The sequence below is a fragment of the Macaca fascicularis genome, chromosome 15, assembly GCF_037993035.2.
Source record: "Macaca fascicularis isolate 582-1 chromosome 15, T2T-MFA8v1.1".
NCBI lineage: Eukaryota > Metazoa > Chordata > Mammalia > Primates > Cercopithecidae > Macaca > Macaca fascicularis.
In genome coordinates this window covers 36,144,518-36,168,286 of record NC_088389.1, presented here as the reverse complement: position 1 = coordinate 36,168,286, position 23,769 = coordinate 36,144,518, and the positions used below count along the sequence as shown (strand labels likewise).

The 23,769-nt window shown below is 49.9% G+C and overlaps 1 protein-coding gene across 6 annotated transcripts in view; it reads right to left on the bottom strand.

Annotated features, from left to right (window-relative positions):
* Positions 1 to 511: 511 nt before the first annotated feature.
* TTLL11 (tubulin tyrosine ligase like 11) overlaps positions 512 to 23,769 on the bottom strand; it is a 273,135-nt gene continuing 249,877 nt past the window's right edge. For all 6 annotated transcript variants that reach the window (XR_012424416.1, XR_012424417.1, XM_005580892.5 and 3 more), the window contains one exon: positions 512 to 7,536. Coding sequence is in view for 4 of the 6 variants with exons in the window: in XM_005580892.5 (XP_005580949.3) it covers positions 7,244 to 7,536 (293 nt within the window). In the remaining 2 variants the exon portion in view is untranslated. The remainder of the gene's footprint in view (positions 7,537 to 23,769) is intronic.

Here is a 23,769-nt window from a genome sequence, read left to right as displayed (position 1 = left end):
AGGAGGGGCCTCCGTTCCAGGGACAGAGCCGCCAGCAGCCCCAGGAATCGCCTCTTTGGTGCAGGGTGAATGGTTTAGTTCTCTAGGGAGGCACCTGCCTCTAGCTTTCCCCATGAGGGTGAAACGTGCAATGCTCACTGGCCTAGCCCGAGTGGAGCACTGTGGCTCCCCTTGCACACGGGAAGCTGTAAGGGGCCATCCTTTCTCCCAGGGCAGCCAGAGTCTCTGACCAAACTCTAGGGACAGATCCCTCCCTCCCTACGGGAGACTGTCCCCAGCAGATCAAGGGTTGAAAGATTTTCCAAACCCCTCCCTCTGCCTCCCCCAGGATCTCACAGTTTCCTTGAGGCAATATTTAGCTTCCTAGGCAAATATTAAGCATTAAGGGAGAAAAGAAATTAAAAGGTGTCCTTTTCTCACAACTGACCCCAAGTGAACAAGCATTGTCCACCCCGGTGGATTTGCTGTCAAAAATGATCGTGCAGAACAAACTGCCAGTACTTCGCAGTCGTTTATACGATGAGCCTGTGTTTAGCAACACTCAGCTTCGTTTTATTATTGCGTTTTACGAAGTTGCCAAGACAACTGAGGCCAAGTAACAGAACCTTGACTTTATGCGCCATGAAAATTTAATAAAGAATTTTTAAAGGCTTTTAAGAGGCAGGAGCTGCAGTCTCTTAAAGGCAGAGCTCGGCACAGAGCCGGCAGGGCTGGAGCATGTGAGGTCTTTCACCAGACCTCCAGGAACCTCCGCTGTCAGGGGCGTGGAGGTGGGCAGACGTATTTCCTGGCATCCGTCTTGTTTCCACACGTCGAGACCCTTCCTTTTCTCAACAGACACATATTAAGACACTTCCCAGGTGCCAAGTCCCACACCCGGCTCTTTACATACATTATGACGTGATCCCCACTATCTAGGCAAGGAGCAGGGATCAGAGAGGTAAAGTCACTGGCCCATGGTCATTTAGGGAGAGTGCAACAGACAGAACAAAGTTCATATGAAGGTCTGACTGCAAAGCCCTCGCTTTCCAGAACAGTTCACAACCTCCTCTGGGATCGTTGGCCCTCACTTTGCCCATTCTGATGCAAGAGGTTGTGAAGGGAAAATATCCCTGCGGTCTGCGAGAGGCCTCGGGGAGAAGACAGTGTTCTGTGGCCCAAGACTGGGTCCTGGTTGGAATCTTAGCAAACACCTTCATGTTGGAGGAAATGTTTCCTGTGAGCCTCTTGGTAAGCACCAGACACTACTGCAGGGCTGCAAAGAGCCCTTTCCACTCCGCTCTCTAAGTAACACTCGGAAGCCAATCACCAGAAATGAGAAAAACATCGTAATTTTGACATTTTCTATCAAAGCTTATAGGTACTCTGTGTGTGTGTGTGTGTGTGTGTGTGTGTGTGTGTGTGTGTAAGCATTATGCTATGTGGTTTTCCCAGTTATATAAAAATCAAGACATTGGGCTACTAGAGATAAAGGTAATTGAAGATGTGGCCTATTCTGCTGAGCTCCTTCATCTCCGGGAACAGAAAAAAATTTAGACTTATTTTGTGAGGGAGAAATTCATATGCCATATGGGAATATTTCTCTCACATTCATCAAACCAAATGGGAGACTGGCAAAAATATCCATCAAGGCGAGGTGGATTTCAGGTTAATACACACGGTGGTGAATGATCCCTCCGTGTGAGGAGGACGGTGCTCTCGGCCATGGGGAATGCCAGCTCCCTACCGGGAGAGCCATCATTTCTGAGCTTTCAGGGAAGATACTCCTGTGCTGGCCATTGCAAGCCCAATTCTCAATTTTAGGGCCAAGGAGTAGAGGACATTAGTCAAGAAATGGGAAAAAAATTAAGCTATTCTGGAGGGACACTCTGCCAATCACAAGGCACATTCCGGGTGTCGGAGGAGCAGCAGGAATCATTTCTCAGCCTACGAATGTCTTTAAACATGTGGGAATGAAGGGGAGGTGGGGGGTGGCTGGGGAGGGCAGGAGGAGCTGACCAGTGTGGTTTTGTCTGTCTTGATGGATAACATTATTCCAGAAAGAGTTTTACCTTCATCCCTTCACTTTGTAGGAAGCCAGTAGCCAGGCTGAAGATAACGCTACGTTTGGGCAGCGCCTTGGTTTTACAAAACACTTTCACACTGATGACATTTTCTGTGATCTCGTCTTATGCACCCAAAGATCAAGTGAGACAGGACTGGCCACTCTCACTAAGTGGCTGGGAGACCTGGAGCCCTTGGGGTGTACCCACAGAGCCTTCCTGGGGTGCTCGGCAGGAAGAGAACAGATCAGAGAGCCTTAAGCTAAGTCCCCAGAACTGAGTGGAGCAAACACCCAGCCTCTGCGGGACGTGGGTTCCCACACCTGCAAAACTGGATGTTTTGGGGAGTGTTGAGGCACCGTGCAGAACCGAGGAAGTGCCAAGGAAGGAGTGTGGGATCTGGAGCCAGCTGGGGGCCTCAGGCGGATCCTGGCTCTGCACTTCACCAGCAAGAGACCTCGAGACCTCGGTCAGTCACTAAGCCTCCTGGAAGCCAGTTCCCCGCCCCCAGGAAAACAGAGTGCCCAGTGATCCTCATTCTTCGTGGCGTTGAATGGATATAGAAGTGCTTTGTAAACTGGGAAGGATTGAGCATGTGCTGATAAAAACACGTAGGAAAGGGCCTGGGGTCTAGAAAGGCATGGAACACCATTTCAAGTGTCTGTGCCCCTATCCTCCCACTCCATCTCCCTGACTACCTACATGCACGTCAGGAAGACCTGCTGGGAGCTCAGCAACCCCACACCAACTCAGGGCAATGCAGAGTTGAAAGGAGGCTGGCCAGCTGGCTGGAGGGGTGTTAGTGAGGACCGTCCAGCCTGGCGTCCTGTCTCTGAGATTGAATGAGAGGGGGTGCCCATGGGTACGCAGCCCAGGCCTGGCCACAAAGGGCCGTGGATAGACACCTAAAGTCAGATGGACACAGGGCAGCTGCCATGTCCCAGGGAGCCAACAAGGCAGCCGGGGATGTAGAGATGTTCAGCGGATCAGCTTGGCAAGGTTTAGAAATCTGTGCTTCTTAAAGACACCCACAGGCGAAGCGGAGAACAAGCGTGATAACACTGTCTCCTCTCCCGGGGTCTGCTAAACGTTCCTATTCACAGCAAGCACCTGCTGGCCCCTGCTCTGTGCCAACATGGACCCAGCACATGCCTGACCCTGCAGGAACTCACAGCTGGGTGGGAACCAATGCTGTGGTCCCACAGTGCACGCGCCAATACAGGAACTTTCCAGTTCTTGGAAGTAGAAGGAAGAAACTGCTCACTCTGTTTGGGGGATTGCAGCAGGGACACTGGAACTGAACTGAAAGTCTGTTTGCCACTGGGCAGAGGAAGGCCATCCCAAGCAGAGGGGCCAGCAAGACAAGGGTGGTGGGAAATAGCACATCCTCCTCCTGTCTCATGACAACAGATACGAACAGTCCTGGGAGCAGGGGTCGGACAGGGGCTCAGGCAGGCTGCAGAGGTGCGGGTGTCAGGTGTGGGCCTTAGGATGGAAAGAAAGAAAGGGTGCCAATGAGGGCTGCTTTCAATAGGTGACTGGATGTCAGCTCTGTGACTCTCCAAGTTCCTTCCAGATTGATGGTGATGGAGGGTAGGGTGGAGGGGTAAGAGGCAGGGAGGCAGTGGAAGCCCAGGTGAGAGACCATGTCTGAGTTCAGGGGAGTGGACAGAAGCCGGGAGAAGTAAGAGGAATCCAAGTGGTTCGTTTCAGGGATGGACGCTTCTCTCTCCTGAGGCCCTGCCTCTGCCTATGGGGAGGGGTCTGTTGGGACCAGCACTTGCTAACAGCTGCACTGAATCCAGCGGGTCTTTATAAGCACCCATTGCAGACTCCATTTTGGCCAGGCCGTGAGGACAAAGCTCCTGCCCCTAACAACAGAAACGCTGAACCTGTGCCCCTAGGAGGTTGGAAGGAAGGGAGCAGGTAGGGTCAGCATGGCAGGAGCAAGGAGGCTGCCCAGGGGCACATCCAAAGAAATGGTGGGTGAGCCCCATTCTGTGGGTCTGCCCTGTTCTCTTGATGCTTCCCTTCCCAGATTGATCCCACTAACTTGTCATACTTGGATGGGAAACCCCAAACTGAGCACAGGCTGAGCCTGATCTTCTTACCCGTTCATTCCAAGCCCCCAGAGTGCCCAGCTCTTCAGGAACTCAGCCAGTGGACTAGGGAGAGGATCCGTGTGGCTGGACTGTGTGTGCATTGAGGGTGGGGAGAGACAGACATCAGTAGGAGGGGGATGGGGCAGGAGAGTGGTAGGGAGAAGATGCTGGAGATGGATCCTGAGGGCCCTTCCAGGGACAGAGCTTATCCTGCAGCAAAGCACAGGGGTGCCCAGCTATGTGCCTCTGGGCCGGCCGGACTGCCGGCTCTGCTTCCTGTCCTCTTAGAGGAAGAAACCATCTGCTTTTGCTATTGCTTCAATTACATCCAATAAAACGAGTGGCCGATTACCAAAGGGGTAAACACAGTGGGGCTTCTTATTAGGAACGGAGGAGGCGGGGTGAGTCAGCTATCACTCATTCTGATAATGGAGCAGCCTCTGGTTGAACTGAAAAGGGGCAATCTGTCACGACTGGCCTCTCATAAAACCACAGCCTCGTTTCCCTAACAATCACCAGGGAGGCTCCATGCCCTGCGGGTGGGTGGGGCTATCAGGGCCTTGTCTGCAGAGGAGGGGGCTGTTCCCGGGATAAAGGGGCCATGGTGGGCGGAGCAGCCCGCCTTCAGATGATGGCAGGGGTGGGAGAGGCCCTCACCAGGAGAGCTGATGTTTTCATATCACCCCAGACAAGGTGGCTGGAATTCAACCTCTTGATTTTATTTTTCAAAATATTCAACGTGCTTCGTTGGTTTCAGACCTGAACATTGCACTCCACTTTGGCAAGCAAGTACTTTCTGAAGACCAATTTCAAGAAACGGTGTCACGTGAGAGCTTTGTTAAGACTTTTGGTGGCTCCCAGCTGATGACAAGTGTGCCCAGAGGTGCTTACTCTGGTCTTTCTCTGGAAAATCCATTTGTTCTGCCAAAAGGGACTGGGAGAGCTACATGGGGACTTCAAACATTGTTTCTCACACTGGACCATTTAGGAGCCCTGATTGCCTTGTCCCATGCCACCAGACCGTGACAGACCCCAGGCAGCCCTGCGCGGAGCAGAGCTGCGGAGTCTCTGCTTGGAGCTGAATTCATGCTCACCCAGGGACAAGGAGCCGAAGACAGACACACCTAGACCAAGTCCTGACTACGTGGCCTCCTGGGCCTTCCTTTCCTCATCTGAAAGGGGAGCAGCGTTACGGACCTGCCCTAGTACCTGGGGAACTGAGCCGATGACACCTCCACAGCACCCCACGTAGAGGACACTCGACACACTTCAGGAGGCACATCCTGCCTGTGCTACCTTCCCACTTGTCCTGCCTTCTGCTTGGGAAAATAAAGTCATTGCAAAAGTCTGCTGTCACTGAACACCCCAGAGTGGGCTCTGCAGGGCTCAGTTCCACGGCCCCTCTCGGCTGGGGAAGGGCAGCGGCCTTTGGGCTCTGCTAGCAGCAGGGAAGGGGCGCTGCACGGAAGCCACGCCGCGGGGGAAACAGGTTTTCCTCCTTGAGAAGATGAGCTCCTGGCAAGAAGGAGCGCCAGGCAAGGATGAACAGAGCAGCCCCTGCTCTGAAATCGCTTGCCAACAATTGGAGACATCTTGGATTAACAACCTTGTCTTTGGGTTTAAAAATATTCTGGGGAGGGCGGATTCAAGTAACTTGTTTCCACAGATGCTTTTGAGTACCTGTTATGAACCAGGTCAACTGCTCTTATCAGTTTGGGTCAGGAGTCAGGACAGGATGTTGGAAGGAAGGAGGAGAAAGTCTCAGGAGTTTGTTTGGGATGCACCTGTGCCTCCCAGGACCCTCTGCCTTGCCATGCACTACCAGCATTTTCTGAGTCCTGCTGTGCACCACACCAGGCACAGTACTAGTGCCTCAAAGACTTTTCTCCACCTCACTTGGAGCATGATCATTGGCTCTTCCCAGGGCCTCTCAGCATCCTTTAAAGGGATCCCCCAGGAAAGGGCCACATTAACCTCAAATCCAACCACACCCTGGAGAGCGTGGCTTTGCCAAGTCCTGTCTGCCTGTCTTCAACGGGCCCTGGACCTTGACATGCCCAAGGCTGTTTCCAAAATGCCACGTTCCGCTGCCTCTGAGGCGTTTCCTCTGAGAGGGGGGCTACCTGGGGATACAGATGGAGACAAGGAAAGGGTCCCATGGAAGAGAAAGCACGAGCTACCCTGTCCCTGGCACCAGGTCTGACATACTAGTGTATGTCCTCTTGCTCTGGTTCTTATCCATGTCTGATTTCCTTCCCTCATCCAGGGCTCCCAGCACAGTGCTGGGCATGCAGGGACCCCTGGCAGTGCTTGTTGTGGACACACTGGCCACGTGACCAGCACCCCACCTATGCAGGGGCCCACTCAGACTATCTGGTCAGGGAGGCTAAAGATGGGATTCCTGCTTTGGGGTCACAGTCAAACAAAATCAAACAAAATGACCTCCGAGGCTCCTGCCAGCTCTGAGGCTCCAGGAGTCTTAGTTACTTCTTAATTAATTATTTCTTAATTAATAACAAACCAAACATTGCAGCAACAGGCAAAGCTAATGAACTAAATGAGGTTAATCTGTTCACTACACCCATGTAGCACATGCCTGGGATGGGAGATTCGCAGACGCCTACTTGATATTTCCACTTCCTTCTCTCGGAACGGGAGGCAGGAAATAAACACGACGTTCTCGGGCTTTTCCCGGTGGGCACGCGGAGGCCCCGGCAGCAGATCCCAACACTCGGCTTCCTCTCCACAGCTCCGGGCCTTAGGACCGACTGTGTCCTGTGCCCCAAACACAACAGATTTGCCCCAGTTGGTGCTTCCTGTGAGCCCAGAATAGAAGGTGCCATCTGTCATGTTTTAGATGTCACATGTCCACTGATGACTCGAAAACAGGGTGTATCACCAGGAGGTGCGAGGAGGAAGGCAGGTGAGAACCAGCCAGCCTGGTGAAGCACAGCTTAGACGCACACAGAGACAGTTCGTGGGGACCTCAGCCGGGCCCCTTGGCAACCTGCCTGCCATTCCTCTGCAGGCAGAATGCCTGGGGCTCTCCAGCCCTGAAAGCCGCTCTGGTCTTCCGTCTTCAGGAGGACAGAGTGGCCCTCAGGACAGGGTATGTCGGGGAAGGGAGAGCTTATTGGCACAGCTGGTGCGGGGTGGGGGGTTGTCCCCTGCTGGCTGGGCCGATGGGGAGGGCTCCTGGGGAGTGGCACGGTGCGGGGGCCGGCCCCCCGACGGGACGCCCCGGCCACACACCAGGCGCTTTTCATCCAGCAGGGACAGGTGGTACTCGCAAAGGTCGATGAGCGAGGCCACCTGCTCATGAAGTGGCAGCATCTTGAACTTCCTCTGAGCCAGGACAAAGAAAGCTTCTACGAAGGCCTGCAGACACATCCCTGTGAACAAAGAGACTGGATGAGGGGGTGCACACAGCTGCCCTGTGCTGCCCTGGGAAGGCCCATCTCCAGCCACAAGGGTGTCAGCAAGAGCTAGCCCTGCTCCCCACCACCGTCTCCATTCCAGAAACTCCTAGCAGGGCTAACTCACAGAGTGCCCACCAGGCCCGCCGTGCCCACCAGGCACTTGCTGGGCATTTTACGGCCATGTGCAGACCCAATCTCTCACACAGCCCTGTGAAGTAAGTTCGATTAACCCTATTTTACAGATGAGGAAGTTGAGTCTCAGGGACATGGAGAGACCTGGGGAAAGTTATATAAGATTTAAACCTAGCTCAAAGCCTTGTAAAATGTCCACAATGAAATGCCCCCATTAAAACCCAGCTCCTGGCCAGGCGCAGTGGCTCATGACTATAATCCCAGCACTTTGGGAGGCCAAGGTGCGTGGATCACTTGAGGTCAGGAGTTTGAGACCAGCCTGGTCAACATGGAGAAATCCCATCTCTACCAAAAGTACAAAATTTAACCGGGCATGGTGGCACATGCCTGTAATCCCAGCTACTCAGGAGGCTAAGGCAGGAGAATCATTTGAACCTGGGAGGCAGAGGTTGCAGTGAGCTGAGATCGTGCCACTGTACTCCAGCGTGGGTGACAGAGGGAGACTCCATCTCAGAAAACAAAAATAAAAAAAACCCCAGCTTCTTAACTTTTATAATCAGGGAACAAGGTTATGAAGACATGAAGATAAACCCGGTTTGATAGCAAAATTCTATCTTTGGGTGTGTGCTTTTGTCAAAATGCACTCAAATTGTGCCTTAAGGCTCATGCATTTTGCTGTCTGCAAATTTTACCCCCAAAAGTAAAATAAACCCAACTGTCATTTCTCTGGCCCAAATTGTATTCTGGAAAGAATAAATAGTCATGCCTACAACACCCCTGGAATGCTCTACCCTGGCTTTGTCTTATAAGCGTCTACTTATCTTTGGGACCTGAGCTCAAAATCACTCATTCAGGAAAACCTTCCCTGATCCCCAGTTTAGACCTGGCCCCTGGTACAGGATTCCTGCACTTCTCTTTGCAGCACCGGCTGCGGCTTGCTCTGTGTCTCTCTGTTTGTGTGGTCTCCATCCTCCTCTCTGGACTGTGCGCTTCCTGTGCTGCCCAGAGGTGCTCAATATAGATGAATGAGTGAGTGGATGAATGGGTGCATTGACACTAGGTGCTTTACCAACACTGCCACTAATTCTCACAATACCTTTATGAGGTCAATATTATTGTGCCCCATCTTACAAATCAAGAAACTGATGGCCAGGTGCGGTGGCTCATGCCTGTAATCCTAGCACTTTGGGAGGCCAAGGTGGGCAGATCATGAGGTCAGGAGATCGAGACCATCCTGGCCAATATGGTGAAACCTCATCTCTACTGAAAATACCAAAACTAGCTGGGTGTGGTGGTGCGTGCCTGTAATCCCAGCTACTCAGGAGGCTGAGGCAGGGGAAACACTTGAACCAGGAAGTTGGAGGTTGCACTGAGCCAAGATCGCGCCACTGCACTCCAGCCTGGTGACAGAGCGAGACTCCGTCTTAAAAAAAAAAGCAAAAAACAAAACAAAACAAACAAAACAAAACAAAACAAAAAAAAGCTGCTGGAGAAGTTAAGTAACTTCTCTAAGGTCACAGAGCCAGGGAAGAGTGGCCTGGAAATTCAAACTGACTCCCAAGTTTTTTAAGTAAGTTGTTAAAAACTCAGTTAAAAGTTTCAACTGCCTGAAAGGGTCTGAGTCTTCCCAATGTCCAAGTAAAACTGGGACCCTGGGATCTAAACCTATAGGAGTCCCTGAGCTCCTTGGGAAAGGTGACAGTAAGGCTGAACTGAACACCACGTGGCATTTTAGATTAGGCTGGTGTTGACTCTGAAATCCACACCTTCCTGGTGACTGTGCATTATTTACCTGCTTCTGGCAGTAGGGGCAGAAGGCTGGCCTAGAGTTTGTAGATCCTGGGTCACATACAGACCCTGGGATCCCAGAGCTATTTTTGCCTTGGGAACCTGAGCTGAGCAAAGAAGTTGTGTTTTGTCTCCCTCCTAGTCCATCAAAGCTCTTGGGCTTGGGTTCTCTTGACTCCAGACATCCTACAAGGCCGCTGCTCTGTTTGATCCTGATAGAAGGAGTTGTTAAAATGGGTTTTACACCAGGGTTACTTTTAATGTAAACAGCAGCCTGGGGGAACACAGGGGAACGGGAGCCTTGGTCTGACTCAAGAGACAGATGTTTCCTAATCACCAACTCTGGGCCAGGGCTCTCATAGGCTGGGCGTGTGCCCGTGTAAGTATGTGCATCTGTGTGTGTGTGAGACAGTCGGGTGGGAGGGTCAGATACACACAGACTGAGAAGATTAGGATCTAAAGCCAGAGAAACCCAGTCCCAGCTCTCTACTTCCCAACTGTGTGATCTAAACAGCGCCACTCAAAGTGTGGCAGGCTGACAGTGCCAAGCCCACGAACTGTGTGTCCCTGGTCCCTGACAAGATAAGGAGCTTGGGCCAGAATGTTAATCACGGTCCTCATCAATCACATTGTTTAGTTCTGTTGACAGTATTTAGTATAATAGCACGTCTTCCTCTATAAAGGAAGCAGCGTGCTGTCTACATTCTGGCTCAGGCCTCTTGTCCAGGACTGTGACAGTCTATGGGTTACAACTTTGAGTAACTCTGCTCTGCAAAGCCCTTCCCAGCTGTAATGCACACTCCAATACCAGCTTGTTCAAATGCGAATCCTGGGGTGGGGCCCAAGGCACTGAATTTCTAGCAAGCTTCCTGATGGTGCTGATGCCACACTTTGAATGGCAAGGATCTAGCCACTCACTGCACTTCTTTACTCAACAAATATCAGTTTTGTTCCCTTAGTTGGTGGTAGAATGTGATTAGAGCTATAACGCATAGAAAGCATACAATGAGGAACAATTTGGGGGAAAAAAAAAGTCACGGCAATATTATCTAGAAGATACTCTAAAACAAGAAGCGGGATCTCACTGTGCTGGCTTGGCTTTCTTTCCGCTTGTCTGCATTTTGTGATTTTCTACAGTAAACATGGATATAATTTAAACATCTGCAGTGGGAAATTCTAGTGTGTGGAAAGAGACGATGTAGGGGGAGATGCTTTTAATTATGAACCCCTTACTACTATTTGAATTTGAAGTCAGGTACATGTATTGCTTTGAAAAAAAATACAATGCAAACTTTTTGCACATATATTCTACTTAACTTTTTATCAAAGTAGAATATATATGTGTATATATGTATAACCAGTAACCCATATAAAGATATATATATGTGTGTTATATATACAGGTAAAACCCATATATATGTAAAATCATATACATACATACATATATGTATGTGTATATATGTATATATATGTATGTATATGGTTTTACACCAGGGTTACTTTTGCCAGGGCTGGGATTTGGACCCAAGCCTTATGCACTGTTGCTTCTGCTCCTTATTCCCGGAAACCCTCTGAAGCATCCCTGCCAAGGGTGCCTGAGGATGGAAATGGTAGAATCTGCAGGAAACACTGAATCCAACACCTTGGAGGATCTAGGGGTTGGGGCGTCGGTGGAGGCTTATGGGGAAGCGGGCACGACAGTGGGGCCTTGCAGAATGAGGAGGGCTCTGACAGGCAGAGATGTGCTGGGGGTGGTCGGCTGGGCCGAGAGCAGATGGTTGTTTTTGTTTTTAATAAATGTAAGATTGGTTTAGTAATTGATTTCATGTTAAAAATACCTAAATCCTTACAGAGGCTGGGTAAGAGGGCTTAACCCTATAATCCCAGCACATTGGGAGGCTGAGGCAGGAGGATGCTTGAGCCCAGGAATTTGAGGCTGAAGTGAGCTATGATCACACCACAGCACTCCCGCCTGGGCAACAGACAAGACCCTGTCTTTTTTTTTTTTTTTTTTGGAGACGGAATCTTGCTCTGTCGCCCAGGCTGGAGTGTAGTGGCATGATCTTGGCTCAAACTCTGCCTCCTGGGTTCAAGCAATTCTCCTGCCTCAGCCTCCTTAGTAGCTAGGATTACAGGTGCCCACCACCATGCCCAGCTAATTTTTTTGTATTTTAGTAGAGATGGGGTTTCACCACATTGGCCAGGCTGGTCTCAAACTCCTGACCTCAAGCAATCCACCCACCTCGGCCTCCCAAAGTGCTGGGATTACAAGCGTGAGCCACCGGGCCCAGCCAAGACCCCGTCTTCTAAAAAATTTTTTAAAAGAAAATCTCATAGAATACCCAAATGGACAAAGCACATGAATGGGCTATTCACATATATCAGCAAATAAGAGAGAAGACATCTGGCCCCATCTAAGCCACACGGGCTATTGCTCACCAAGTAAACTAACAAAAGTATTAAATACTCATAGTGGGAAGTAGTGGTGAAATTGCTATAGACTTTTGAAAAGCAATTTGGTGAAAGTTTTAAGAGCCATTCAAACGTTTATTAGGGAGGTAAGGAGGAAAAAAATAAAAAATAAATGTGTTTATATCATTGAACACAGTGCTCACAAATCCTAGGAATTTGCCCTAAGAAAATATTCCTTCCAAAGGAAAACAATGTATACAATGGTATTCATTGCAAACTTATTTATAGTACCACGGGGCACGGGGGAAGGCAGTGCTAGACTTATAGGATATTTTAATATCTTCATTCTTTTCTGAATTTTCCAAACAAGATAAATCCACGCTCATTGTTGATAATTATTCAAGCACACACACATGCACACACACACACACACACACACACATGATTTTAAAAATACCCCCAACCTAGCCTCTGAGGTCACTGGTTCTGGGAATCTGTCCTTGACCATCCCCAGGTGGAGTTAATCACCCTTCATGCTGCTGCTTCTTGTTTCTCATCATATATTAGGATAAATCCATGGGTATATGGCTGTCTCTCTAATGAGACTCTGCTCCTGCCGGTGGGGACCATGTCCCTGTCTTCTCTACATTCCCAGAGCCCAGCATAGCCTGGCACACAGTGAGCATCAATAAAGATGCATTTAATCCACTGAATTGACTGTGACCCTTGTAACAGTTGTGTGATGCAGGTGTTATTATGCCCACTTTATAGCCGAGGACACTGAGGTAAGCCAAGGGGTGAAGAAAAAAGAGACCCATGGAAACCCTTCTCTTAGAAGATTTACAGACTTATGAAAGCACAATGATCCAGACCAGAGGCTCTTGAACTTTTGAACCCCCCAGAGGGCTTGTTAAAATACAGATGGAAGGTCCAGCCCCACAGTTTCTGATTTGGAGGGCTGAGGTGGGGCCTGGGAGTTTGCATCTCTCACAAGATCCCAGGTGATGCTGAACCCCGCTCCTTCCCCTCCCCGCCCCCCACTGCACAGTCCAGTCTGTATAAACTTGACTCAGAAGGCCCATCTGCAAAGCGGGGCTTATTTGCAAAAGGACCTGCCCCCAAACTGAGAGAAGCTTGACTTTGGGCTAAAAATGTCTACATTTTAAAGACACTTTGATTGAGAGCAAACCCAACCAGTTATTTTTAAAAGACTAATGATGGAGCTGAAAAGCCATGGAATGGTTCCAACTGTGCATTAAGTCCTTTCTGAGAAACCGCACAGCCCCGGATTCTTCCAGCATCACTGCTTGCCCACTAAGCGGGAGAGAACATTCTCCATGCCGTCTCCCTTCCCTGTCTGGGCTGTGATAGAGGAGACCTGGAAGGTTCCAGGAGTCCAGGCCACAGGGGGCCCTGTAGACCATGGCAGGACTTTGGATTTCCAACTGAAGAAGATGGGAGGTCACTGGGGAGTCCTGAAGTGACATGTCAATGTGGAAGCTGTGCTGAAACCCAGTGGTAGGGGCACATGTGAGAACAAAGAGATCCATTCAGGGGCAACTGCATCAGTCCCAGAGAAAGCTGATGGGGTGGCTTGGACCAGTATGGTACTGGTGGAGGTGGTGAGGGATGATTAGATCCTGGATATGGTCCGAGGGTAGTGCCAGTGCCATCTGAGGTTCGCCCATGGTTGGATGTGGGTGTGAGGGCAAGCCAGGAATCTCATGTAGGAGGGCCTCTGACACCTCAGACTGAGGAGACTGGCCTCCCCCTCAAGGTCAATGGTTTTCAAACATCTTATACATAAAATAATCTAGGGACCTTGCCAGAAATGCAGGTTCCTGTTCCCTCACCCTGGGGGTTCTGTCTGTTGGCAGTGAGGCCCCAGAAACTGCATTTGTAACAGCAGCACTGGGGCTTCTGCCCCAGTGAGTGATCAGGAAATGGAGTGAACATGCCAACTTGGCCATCTCTTGAAGGGCTCTATGGGAGGCAGTGGAGCGAAGAAGTTAAGAGAATGGTCTGGCCAGGCCCAGTGGCTCATACTTGTAATCCCAGCACGTTGGGAGGCTGAGGTGGGTGGATCATGAGGTTGGGCATTCTAGATTAGCCTGGCCAACATAATGAAACCCTGTCTCTACTAAACACACAAAAAATTAGCCAGGGCCGGGCGCGGTGGCTCACGCCTGTAATCCCAGCACTTTGGGAGGCCGAGGTGGGCGGATCACAAGGTCAGGAGATCGAGACCATGGTGAAACCCCGTCTCTACTAAAAATAGAAAAAAAAATTAGCCGGGCGCAGTGGCGGGCGCCTGTAGTCCCAGCTACTTGGGAGGCTGAGGCAGGAGAATGGCGTGAACCCGGGAGGCGGAGCTTGCAGTGAGCCGAGATTGCGCCACTGCACTCCAGCCTGGGCGACAGAGCAAGACTCTGTCTCAAAAAAAAAAAAAAAAATTAGCCAGATGTGGTGGCAGGTGCCTGTAATCCCAGCTACTTGGGAGGCTGAGCCAGGAGAATCGCTTGAACCTGGGAGGCGGAGGTTGCAGTGAGCCAAGATTGCACCACTCTACTCCAGCCTGGGCAACAGAGAGAGACTCCGTCTCAAAAAAAAAAAAAAGAGAATGGTCTTTGAGAAACCTAGTATTGGGCTGGCTCTGCTGTGGGTGATCAAGAGCCTTTGGGGACACAGAACAAGCTTTCTCCTCTGAAGTCCCACTGCTCACTCTCTGCTCCTGGTCTTAGTCTGCTTGGGCTGCAAAATACCATAGCCTGGGTGGCTTCAACAACAGAAATTTACTTTCACAGTCCTGGAGGCTGGAAGTCTGAGACTGGGGTGCCAGCACGGTCATGTTCTGGTAAGGGCTCTCTTCCTGGTTTGCAGACGGCCACCTTCTTGCCGTGTCCTCACATGGCAGAGAGGCAGATTGGGTTCTCTAGTGTCTCTTCTTATCAGGACGCTAATCCTATTCAATAAGGGACTCACACTTATGACCTCATTTAACCTTAATTACTTCCTTAGAGGCCCCATCTCCAAATACAGCCACATGGAGGACAGTTAGGGTTTCAATATGTAAATTTTGTGGGAGATACAATTCGGTTCATACCACCCTCAAATCCTCAGTTCTGCTGAGGTGCACCTAGCTCTTGGGGACACTCTCCTACTACTCCTCAAGTCTCTGAATTTACCTGAGCCATTTAGAAAAAAATATAAGCAACCCTACACTTCTTCCCTCCTCCTTCACTAGCACTCAGAAAACCCCTCACAGCTTGGATTGAGAGTTGAAAGGATCTTTTTGGTAACATTGCCTTAATGTCCTGTTACAGTAAAAGTAATGAAAGTAAACAGTAATCATTCATATTTAGCCCTCATTATGTGGAAGGCCCTGGGCTATGGGGTGCCTTCACATTATTTAATTTACTCAGACAAAAACCTTATGAAGCGGGTATTGACAATCCATTTTACATTCAAGAGACTTGCCAGAATCACATGGCTGGTAGGTGGCAGACCCCAACCACCATGCTCTTTAACTCCCTTACTCCACTGCTGCTTCGAGAGTTTTCGAAGATTTGGCCAGGTGCAGCGGCTCATGTCTGTAATCCTAACACTTTGAGAGGCCAAGGTGGGTCAAAGATTTGACCAAGTGTTAATTCCAGTCATTTAGAACAGAAACAATACTGGCCTTGCAGTGAATGAGGGATGCAGCCTCATCTATCTCTGCTGGATGTCAACAAGAAGGTGCAGTTATATTCGTTGGTCTTTGCAAACAGGCTTTCCCTACCTGCCCTGCATGCCACAAGATAAGCTGTTGAGTACTTTTCTAAACTTCATTTGGGTTGACGGATGTTGCTGGAGAAGGCAGCCTTCAAAACACTCCAGTCGCAGCCAGCCGCACATCTCTCATCTGAGACTGCCACTTGGATATTGAGAGGTGGCCCCTGACAGATGATGGCCTCATTCTGTCAATAGGCTGGGTAAGGATGGCCCACCAGCTCCTTCTAGGCCGAAGCCCCCTGCTCTCCACTCCTGGGAAGGCATCCTTGCACTCAGGGCTTTATGAAAACACTGGGAGCTGCTCACCAATAATCTCATCATCTATTCCCCAGCTTAAGGATGGGAACAAGAATCCTATCTTATGTCTTCATAGCACTTTCCAGTTTACAAAGAATATCCATTTTTCTCATCTACTTCTCAGGGTAATGGTGGGAAGAAGACATGTTTACACGTATTCTTCATTTATAGTCAAGGAACACAGGCCCAGAGAGGCTAAGTGGCTTGTCAAGGTCATCATCTAGGTGGGCGAGGCAGCATTTACATGCCTAGCTGACTTTCAAGCCCACGCTCTTTTTTCTGCATTACGCTTTCTTAACATCTGACATTTATGTATTATTTTACAGTTTACAGAGTACATTTGAATATATGATATAATTAAATCCAAATCATTGTCGACAGCCAGGGATATTATCCCAGACAGAATATGAGGTATTTTCTTCCTCTCAAAAATACCTGAGCTTCCTTGCTAGTAATTCTGTTTCCCGGGATTGGTGTGCTTAAACAGCCACTTGCCAAGCCCTTCTCTCTCCCCAACCTTTAAATCTCTTTCTTATTACTCACCTAGACTAGATGTTTCTGTCTCATCGTACAATTCTAAATGTAAAAGTATACAAGTTTGCTGTTTGCAATCATTGGTAGGAAATAAAGCTGAATGATCTTGACTAGAATTAGCTTAGTGCTTCCTATCTGTGCGGTGAAACGGCCCCCAGAAGAGCTATCTGTGAAGGCTGCACAAACTCCAAGGCAGTTCATCACAGGAATCTCAGCTTTCTCTCCATTCTTAGGGCATCTTGCAGCCTAGCTCCCTGTCTGCTGCTGCACGGTTCCCCCAGACTTGACCACAGTCTCTCTAGGCCTGGGGCTGGGATCTCGAAGGACTCCACATGTGGTAGATCAAACCTGGGCATCTCCCAGTGAGATGGCATTCGGCTATGAATAGGGACAGAGACTCAGATGAGCTGATCTGGGTGCCAGCTCTGCCACTTACTGGCTGTCAAGGCATTTCACTTTTCTGGGTCTCAGTTTCTGCATCTATAAAGTGGGGATAGTAATATCTGCCCTGAGTGCCTTTTTTTTTGCCCCCCCACAACGTACCACATAAAAAAAGCAATACAGTGCTTAAAAAACAGTGGCACAGGCCGGGCACAGTGGCTCATGCCTGTAATCCCAGCACTTTGGGAGGCTGAAGCAGGCGAATCATGAGGTCAGAAGTTCGAGACCAGTCTGGCCAACACGGTGAAACTCCATCTCTACTAAAAATACAAAAGTTAGCCGGGCATGGTGATGCACAGCTGTAATCCTAGCTACTCAGGAGGCTGAGGCAGGAGAATTGCTTGAACCCAGGATAGGGAGGTTGCAGTGAGTTGAGACTGTGCCTCTGCACTCCAGCCTGGGAGACAGAGTGAGACTCTGTCTCGGAGAAAAAAAAAAAAAAATAGCAGCACAAGTGTTTCCCATCATATTCCCACTTGGGAGTCCGCTCTCTCACCTCACTGGCCTGGAGTGCTATCACAATATTGGTTTCATTTTCTCTTACTGAAGTTGGCCAATTTCTTGTCACCCTGCTGGACTGAGTTCCATGAGGCCAGGAATCTGAGTGAAGGGGCCTGGGATCTCCATGGTCCCTGCCCCTGTGCACTGTGTGGCTTTGAGTTGGTCACTTTCCCTCAATGGGCCTCACTTGCTTCCCCTCTGTAAAGTGAGGGGCTGGATGGGGTGATCCCTGAGGATTCCATAAGTATTGGAAGTGATGGAGACTTCTGAATATTTTAAGTGGAATGTCCACGTTTATTGAGGACATTCTGCCCACCAGGATTCCCACTCGGCATTATCATGTCCCACTGCCACCCTTAGAGGTTGGACTGCCAATACACACATTGTTAGAGAAAGTGCTGAGCTCAGAGAGACCCAAGCACCTGCCCAAGGTCACACTCCATCTACCCAAGGTCACATTGCTGGAGAGTGGTAAGTGGTGGTGCTGCTCCCTACCAGTTCCCCCCCAACCCACATGAAATCTCAAGGAGAAAAGCCTTGCTGCTGCCACCGCCCACCCTGCCAGCTCAGGAACAGAAGCTGCACATGCGCAGCCATTGTATTAAGCATTACAGCAACAGTAAGTCACTATCACCTTTGTCCTTGGCCGGATGGAGAAATTAATAAGTGTCAGGACTGAACCATAAATAGACCTTGCAGGAAAATCATTACCCCCAGAAGCCAGCAGCACCCAAATAACAAACATAATCAAAGGTGAAAGCAACTCTTCCATCATTTCATTAATCACAGGTCATACTGCTGGCCACGGCAGAGTGGCCCAGAGGTCTCAGTCCAGTCCCATCCAACGTCACCCCTGATTCCACCACGACAGGAACATAAGTTCCTGAGTCACCATCTGGAAAGACAGGGCCACAGTTCTGGTCACTGCTTCCTGCAACTGCTTCATGCTATTGCAGACGTTTCTGTTGAGATTAATGGCTCCTATAGAACCTTCTGAGGCTCAGCACTCATTCCTCAGCAAGTGGTCAAAATCTCTGGCTTAAAAAGGACTTCAGAGATAACACAATCCACGCCCTTGCAGAGTAACAACACCACCCAGAATGATAAGAAGAATTACTAAGAGTGGCCTGTATACAACACGTGCTTAATATCCATCAGGCACTGTGGTGAGCACTTTATGGGCACCTTTTGTTTAATCCTCAGAACAAAATCTGGGTGGTAGATGCTTTTATGGCCCCTGATTTTCTGTGGTTGTTTGCCTTTGTTTAGTGATATGGCAAAGCTTTGCATTTGTCTTGGGTTCTGTGTGTTAGTTGGGTGTGGGCAGACCTAGCCATTCACTCAGTCCTCCAGGCTGGGGCTAGTAGTGGAGATTCAAACCAGGGCAGATAAAGCATGATTTCTGGTCCCGTCTCTGTGGCTTTCTGTAGTTGCCCTGTGAGATTCTGAAGGGCATGGGTTGCCCTTCCTGACATTGCTAACAACGGCCATCCATCAACCCCACTTGGTTGCTTCCAGCGATGGGGAGCTCATCACCGCCCCAGGAGGTCCCTTCTTACTGCCATGTGCTCTCTGCTCTCAGCCTGGGAGCTGAAATGTGCAAAACCTCCTTACTACGCTCCACTTTTACACAGAGTAAATCAACCTCTTCTTCCACCACCACAGCCTTTCTCTATGAGGATCTGAGGATTCAGAAGGCCGTAACCATGGCCACTCAGTTCCGCCAGCCCTGGCTGACCCCCCATTGTGTGGATTTGGAGGTGAGCAAGCATCCTCTGATGCAGGGCAGGGAGAAGCAGGGAGAGGGTAGGATGACCCAACGTGAGATGGGGGTGTGAGAACACAAAGGAAGAAGCAAGTCATTGCCTGGACAGGCAGGATAGGTTACAGAGTGCCCGTGGTGCACAGGGTGAGAAAATTCAGACAGAGGCAATGCACAGATAGTGGAAAGTGAAGGTCCTGTTTCCCTCCTCTGCCCTGCGACCTCTGATTCCTGTGCACTGGAAATGAATGCTGTTTGCAATTTCTGGCATATATGCATGAAAATGAAATATGTGCACTGCTGCATGCATCAATATCCATATCCATATAATTCTATACACAAATAGGATCACAGTATAGGTACCGTACTGCACTTACACAATTTTAACCGTGCCTTGACACGTCTCCATATCAGCATATATAGATCTACCCTGTTGTTTATAGACTGTATAGAATTCCATATACATAGATGCACCATGAGTTTCTAAAATCCTTCCCCTACTAATGGACACTTAGGATGTTTTTCTCCTTTCTTCTTCTTTTGATATTGCAAATAACGCTACAATGAACATCTTTGTGTATATAGCAGTACATGCTTGAATGAGCGATCATCTCCTTCCAGTGGAACTTACGGGTCAAGTAGTATGCATTATTTGTACTAGTATGTTTTGATAGCTCTTGCCAAATTAACCTGGGGTTGGGATCTTCAAGGATCAGCACTGGGGAGGAAGATCTTTCTGAGGAGAGGAACTAGTAGTACTGGTGCTTTGAAAGGGCTTTTCTAGGGTGTTAGGGAACAGAGCTGGTGCTGTGGGCGGCCTGGCAGGTGGGCCTTGAGGTGGTGGGGGTGAGGGATGAGGGAAGGAAAGGGAGTTTGTCTAGAGTTGGTCCTGATTAATGCTCCCAGCTTGTCAGCTTCTCCCCTGCTCCTGAATGCCACCATCTGCCATCAAACAGCCCTGGGATGTTGTGTGGTTGAAAAACCTGCCTTCCTGTCACTATCCTCTCTGTCTCTGCTCCCTCCTCAGCCAGACTGCTGGTCCCTCTTGAGGTGGCACTACCTCCACAACCTCCCTTCCAGCTCAAGAGAGGACGTCCACTCCCTGTCTCTCCTCCTAAAGGGCTCATGCCAAATGCCTGGGTGCCTTCCACTCCCATCTCAGCTCTGAGCTCCTCTCGGCTCTCTCTCCATAGCATGTGACCATGTGCAAGCCTCCCTCCTAGAGACACAGTCTTCCCACATCTGTTTCATCTCACTCTCCTGCTTCTTGCTCCCTCTCTTTTGCTGGCTTCTGTCTGCTTTTCCTTGCTGTGGGCCCCACAGGGCCCTTTCTCTGGCTCTCTCTTCCTGTCATTCATTCCCCAGGTTGAAATGCCTCCAATGAATCCATGCCCTCCAAATCATCATCTCCAGGCCAGCCTTCTTTTTTGCCGCTGGGATAATGCATTAGCCTGTTAAAAATGAATCTCTTGGTCTTCCCTTCCCAATTCTGTTTTTCCTTGAGTCTCACCCATTTTAATAAATGGTCTCTCCACCCACCTACTTGTTCAAGCCAGAAGCCTGAGGTCATTTTTGAGACTTCTCTCATCACCTCCTCTCAACACCTCCACATCCCTAGGACCATAAATCTGTGTTCTCCTGCCCTCACCCACCTGAACAGCTGTCGTCCCCTGAAGCCCCCACAGCCTCCTCGCTGGTCTCCCTGCTTCCACCATTGCCCCTTCCAATACAGCATCCAGAATGACCTTTCAGAAACACAAATCAGGGCCGCGTGCAGTGGCTCATACCTGTAATCCCAGCACTTTGGGAGGCTGAGGTGGGCGGATCACCTGAGGTCAGAAGTTCAAGACCAGCCTGGCCAACATGGTGAAACCCTGTCTCTACTAAAAATACAAAAATTAGTGGGGTGTGGTGGCGGGTGCCTGTAGTCCCAGCTACTCAGGAGGCTGAGGCAGAAGAATCGCTTGAACCCGGGAGGCGGAGGCTGCAGTGAGCTGAGATCACGCCACTGCACTCTAGACTGGGTGACAGAGTGAGCTTCTGTCTCAAAAAAAGAAAAAGAAAAGAAAAGACCACACCACACACTCCCCCGCTTTAAACTCTTCAACAACAACATTTCTTGCCCTGTCCACCTTTCTTGCCCTGCTCTGAGGGATCGAGCCCTCCAGCTGCCTCTGGAGCCCATGACCCAATTCCCGTCACCCTGTGGGCCTTCATTTCCCAGACCCTGCTCCACGTGTTCCCACCTTGGGGCCGGTCCCTGGCCTCTGCCTGGAACACTCTGAGTCCCACCTGGTGAAGCTTCCATCTCAGCATTACCTTCACTGACACATCTCTCTGATCCACCTGTTCATATAAATGAGGTCCTCTCTGTCCTCCTCATTAAAACTTATTTCACAGAACGCATCACAACGTCTAATTACATGCAATTTCTGCGTTCCCAGGTTTAATGTCTGCCTTGGCTGCCGGATGTCAGCAGTGCCAGGGCTTGGGTGTTCTGTTCGTCCCTGCACGTCCCCATCACCCCCAGTGCATGGCATGTGGGGGCTGCCCATTGAACATTAAGTGATCCACTTAGGGTAGAAAAAATCCAGGCTTGATATCAAATATGCCTAAGTTCAAATCCACGGTTGGCCTCTTACACACTGCGGGGTGATCTTGGCTTACTCACTGCCCGGCTGGGAGCCTCAGTTTCTCTCTATCCTGCCCGGCTCTGAGGGGCTCAGTGATAGAAAACAGACATAAAGGGCTGGGCCTGTGTCTGGCACACGGAAGACACACTGGAAACATGGTCTTCTTTCTTGATTGTCTTTAAGTCATGAGAGGGGCCAAGCCTGGCAGAATAAAGAGTATTCTCATGGAGGGCCACGGCTCAGAATTCCCATTCTATCCAAAGATGGGCAAATTGGAAGATGGGCAAATTGGCCCTAACTCAGCCACCAACAGCAACCCTCTTCCCCATCTCCTCAGCTGTCCAACAGTTAACTGGCAAGGCCTTCTGGAATCTCCAGAAGACCCCAGCCTCAGCCTTGGGCGGGGCAGAGCAGTGCCCACTCACCAAGTGGACCGAGCCCTGTCCTCAAGGTGAGACCCCTCTGAGGAGCTCTTCAAAGCTGGCCTGCCATTTGGAGCGGTGACAGGAGGCAGATCAGTGTCAAAAATAAGACAGAGCAGTGGGTTTCAACTTGATTCACATTAAGAATGTCACGTTAGAGCACAAATGAGAGAGAAGAGAAATGCTCTTTTATGAGGGAGTTTATTTTTGTCACTTTGTCAGAGAGAAATTGCAGCCTGGAGGGCACTGGAGCTGCACCGAATCACCCAAAACATTAACATGCAAATTGCCTTCTTTAGAGAAGGTAATTTTATTAGTGCACGAAAATGTTTCTTTCATTGTATTCATGCCTAGGAGCAGTGCTATCTGGGGGCCAGTTAGGGCAACCGCAAATGGAGAATTAGGGAGAGTCCTGAACTCGGTTGGGATCTATTACCTCCTCAACTTGAGACCACTACGTATCCTCGTATCCTCGGATGCATGGAACGCAGCGCGCTGCGATGTGACAGCTGGCTACCGACAGGTGCACAGGCTGGAGGGGGCAAGTGACTTGTTCAAGATCATACAGTTTCCTTTTTCTTTTTTGAGACAGGGTCTCACTTTGTCACCCAGGCTGGAGGGAGTGTAGTGGCATGATCTCGGCTCACTACAACCTCTACCTACCAGGTTCAAGCGATTCTCCTGCCTCAGACGTCAAGGTAGCTGGGATTACAGGCAATTGCTACCAGGCATGGCTACTTTTTGTATCTTTAGTAGAGATGGGGTTTCACCATGTTGCCCAGGTTGGTCTTGAACTCCTGACCTTAAGTGATCTGCCTGTCTCAGCTTCCCAAAGTGCTGGGATTACAGGCATGAACCACCATGTCCAGTCGATCATACAGTTTCAATGAGGAGGCAGAGTTGAGGCCACATGGCCTGTGTCCAGATACCAGGTGACCAATAGGGAACCATGACGTCCTAGAAGTAGTCACCCTGAGAGTAAGGAGCCTAGTGAGACCCCCGTCTACCTTGTTGTTCACTCACTTGCTTGCTTATTCAATAAGCTTTCCCTGTGTTGGGCCCTGGGCCTGAATCAGGCACTGGCATGAGGCACTTGGCATCCACAGGAGGCAGGTGGAGAGGGGATACAGACACTTGCAAATACTTCTGATCCAGCGAGCTATGATGGCTGGAGAGGTGTGCCTGGAATCAACAGAGCAAGAAGAGAGCATAGCTGTTTGGCAGGGAGGGCAGGGAGAAGGGTCCGGAAGCTTCACAGATGAGCATCTCACCCATGGGCCTTGCGCAGGCAATCAAGGCAGGAAGGGATGTTACAGGAAGGAGACACCATGAGCAGAGGCCCCACAACGGAAGCACATTGGCTGGCCCCAAGCAGCACAGGGCGTGTGGGCGAAGAGTGTGGCGGGAATGGGGGCTGCGGTTGTGGAGGATGGAGATGAGGCTGGCAAGGCTAATCTCAAAGGCTAAAGAGCTCAGATGTACCTGTATCCTGCAGGTAGCAGGCAAACCCTCC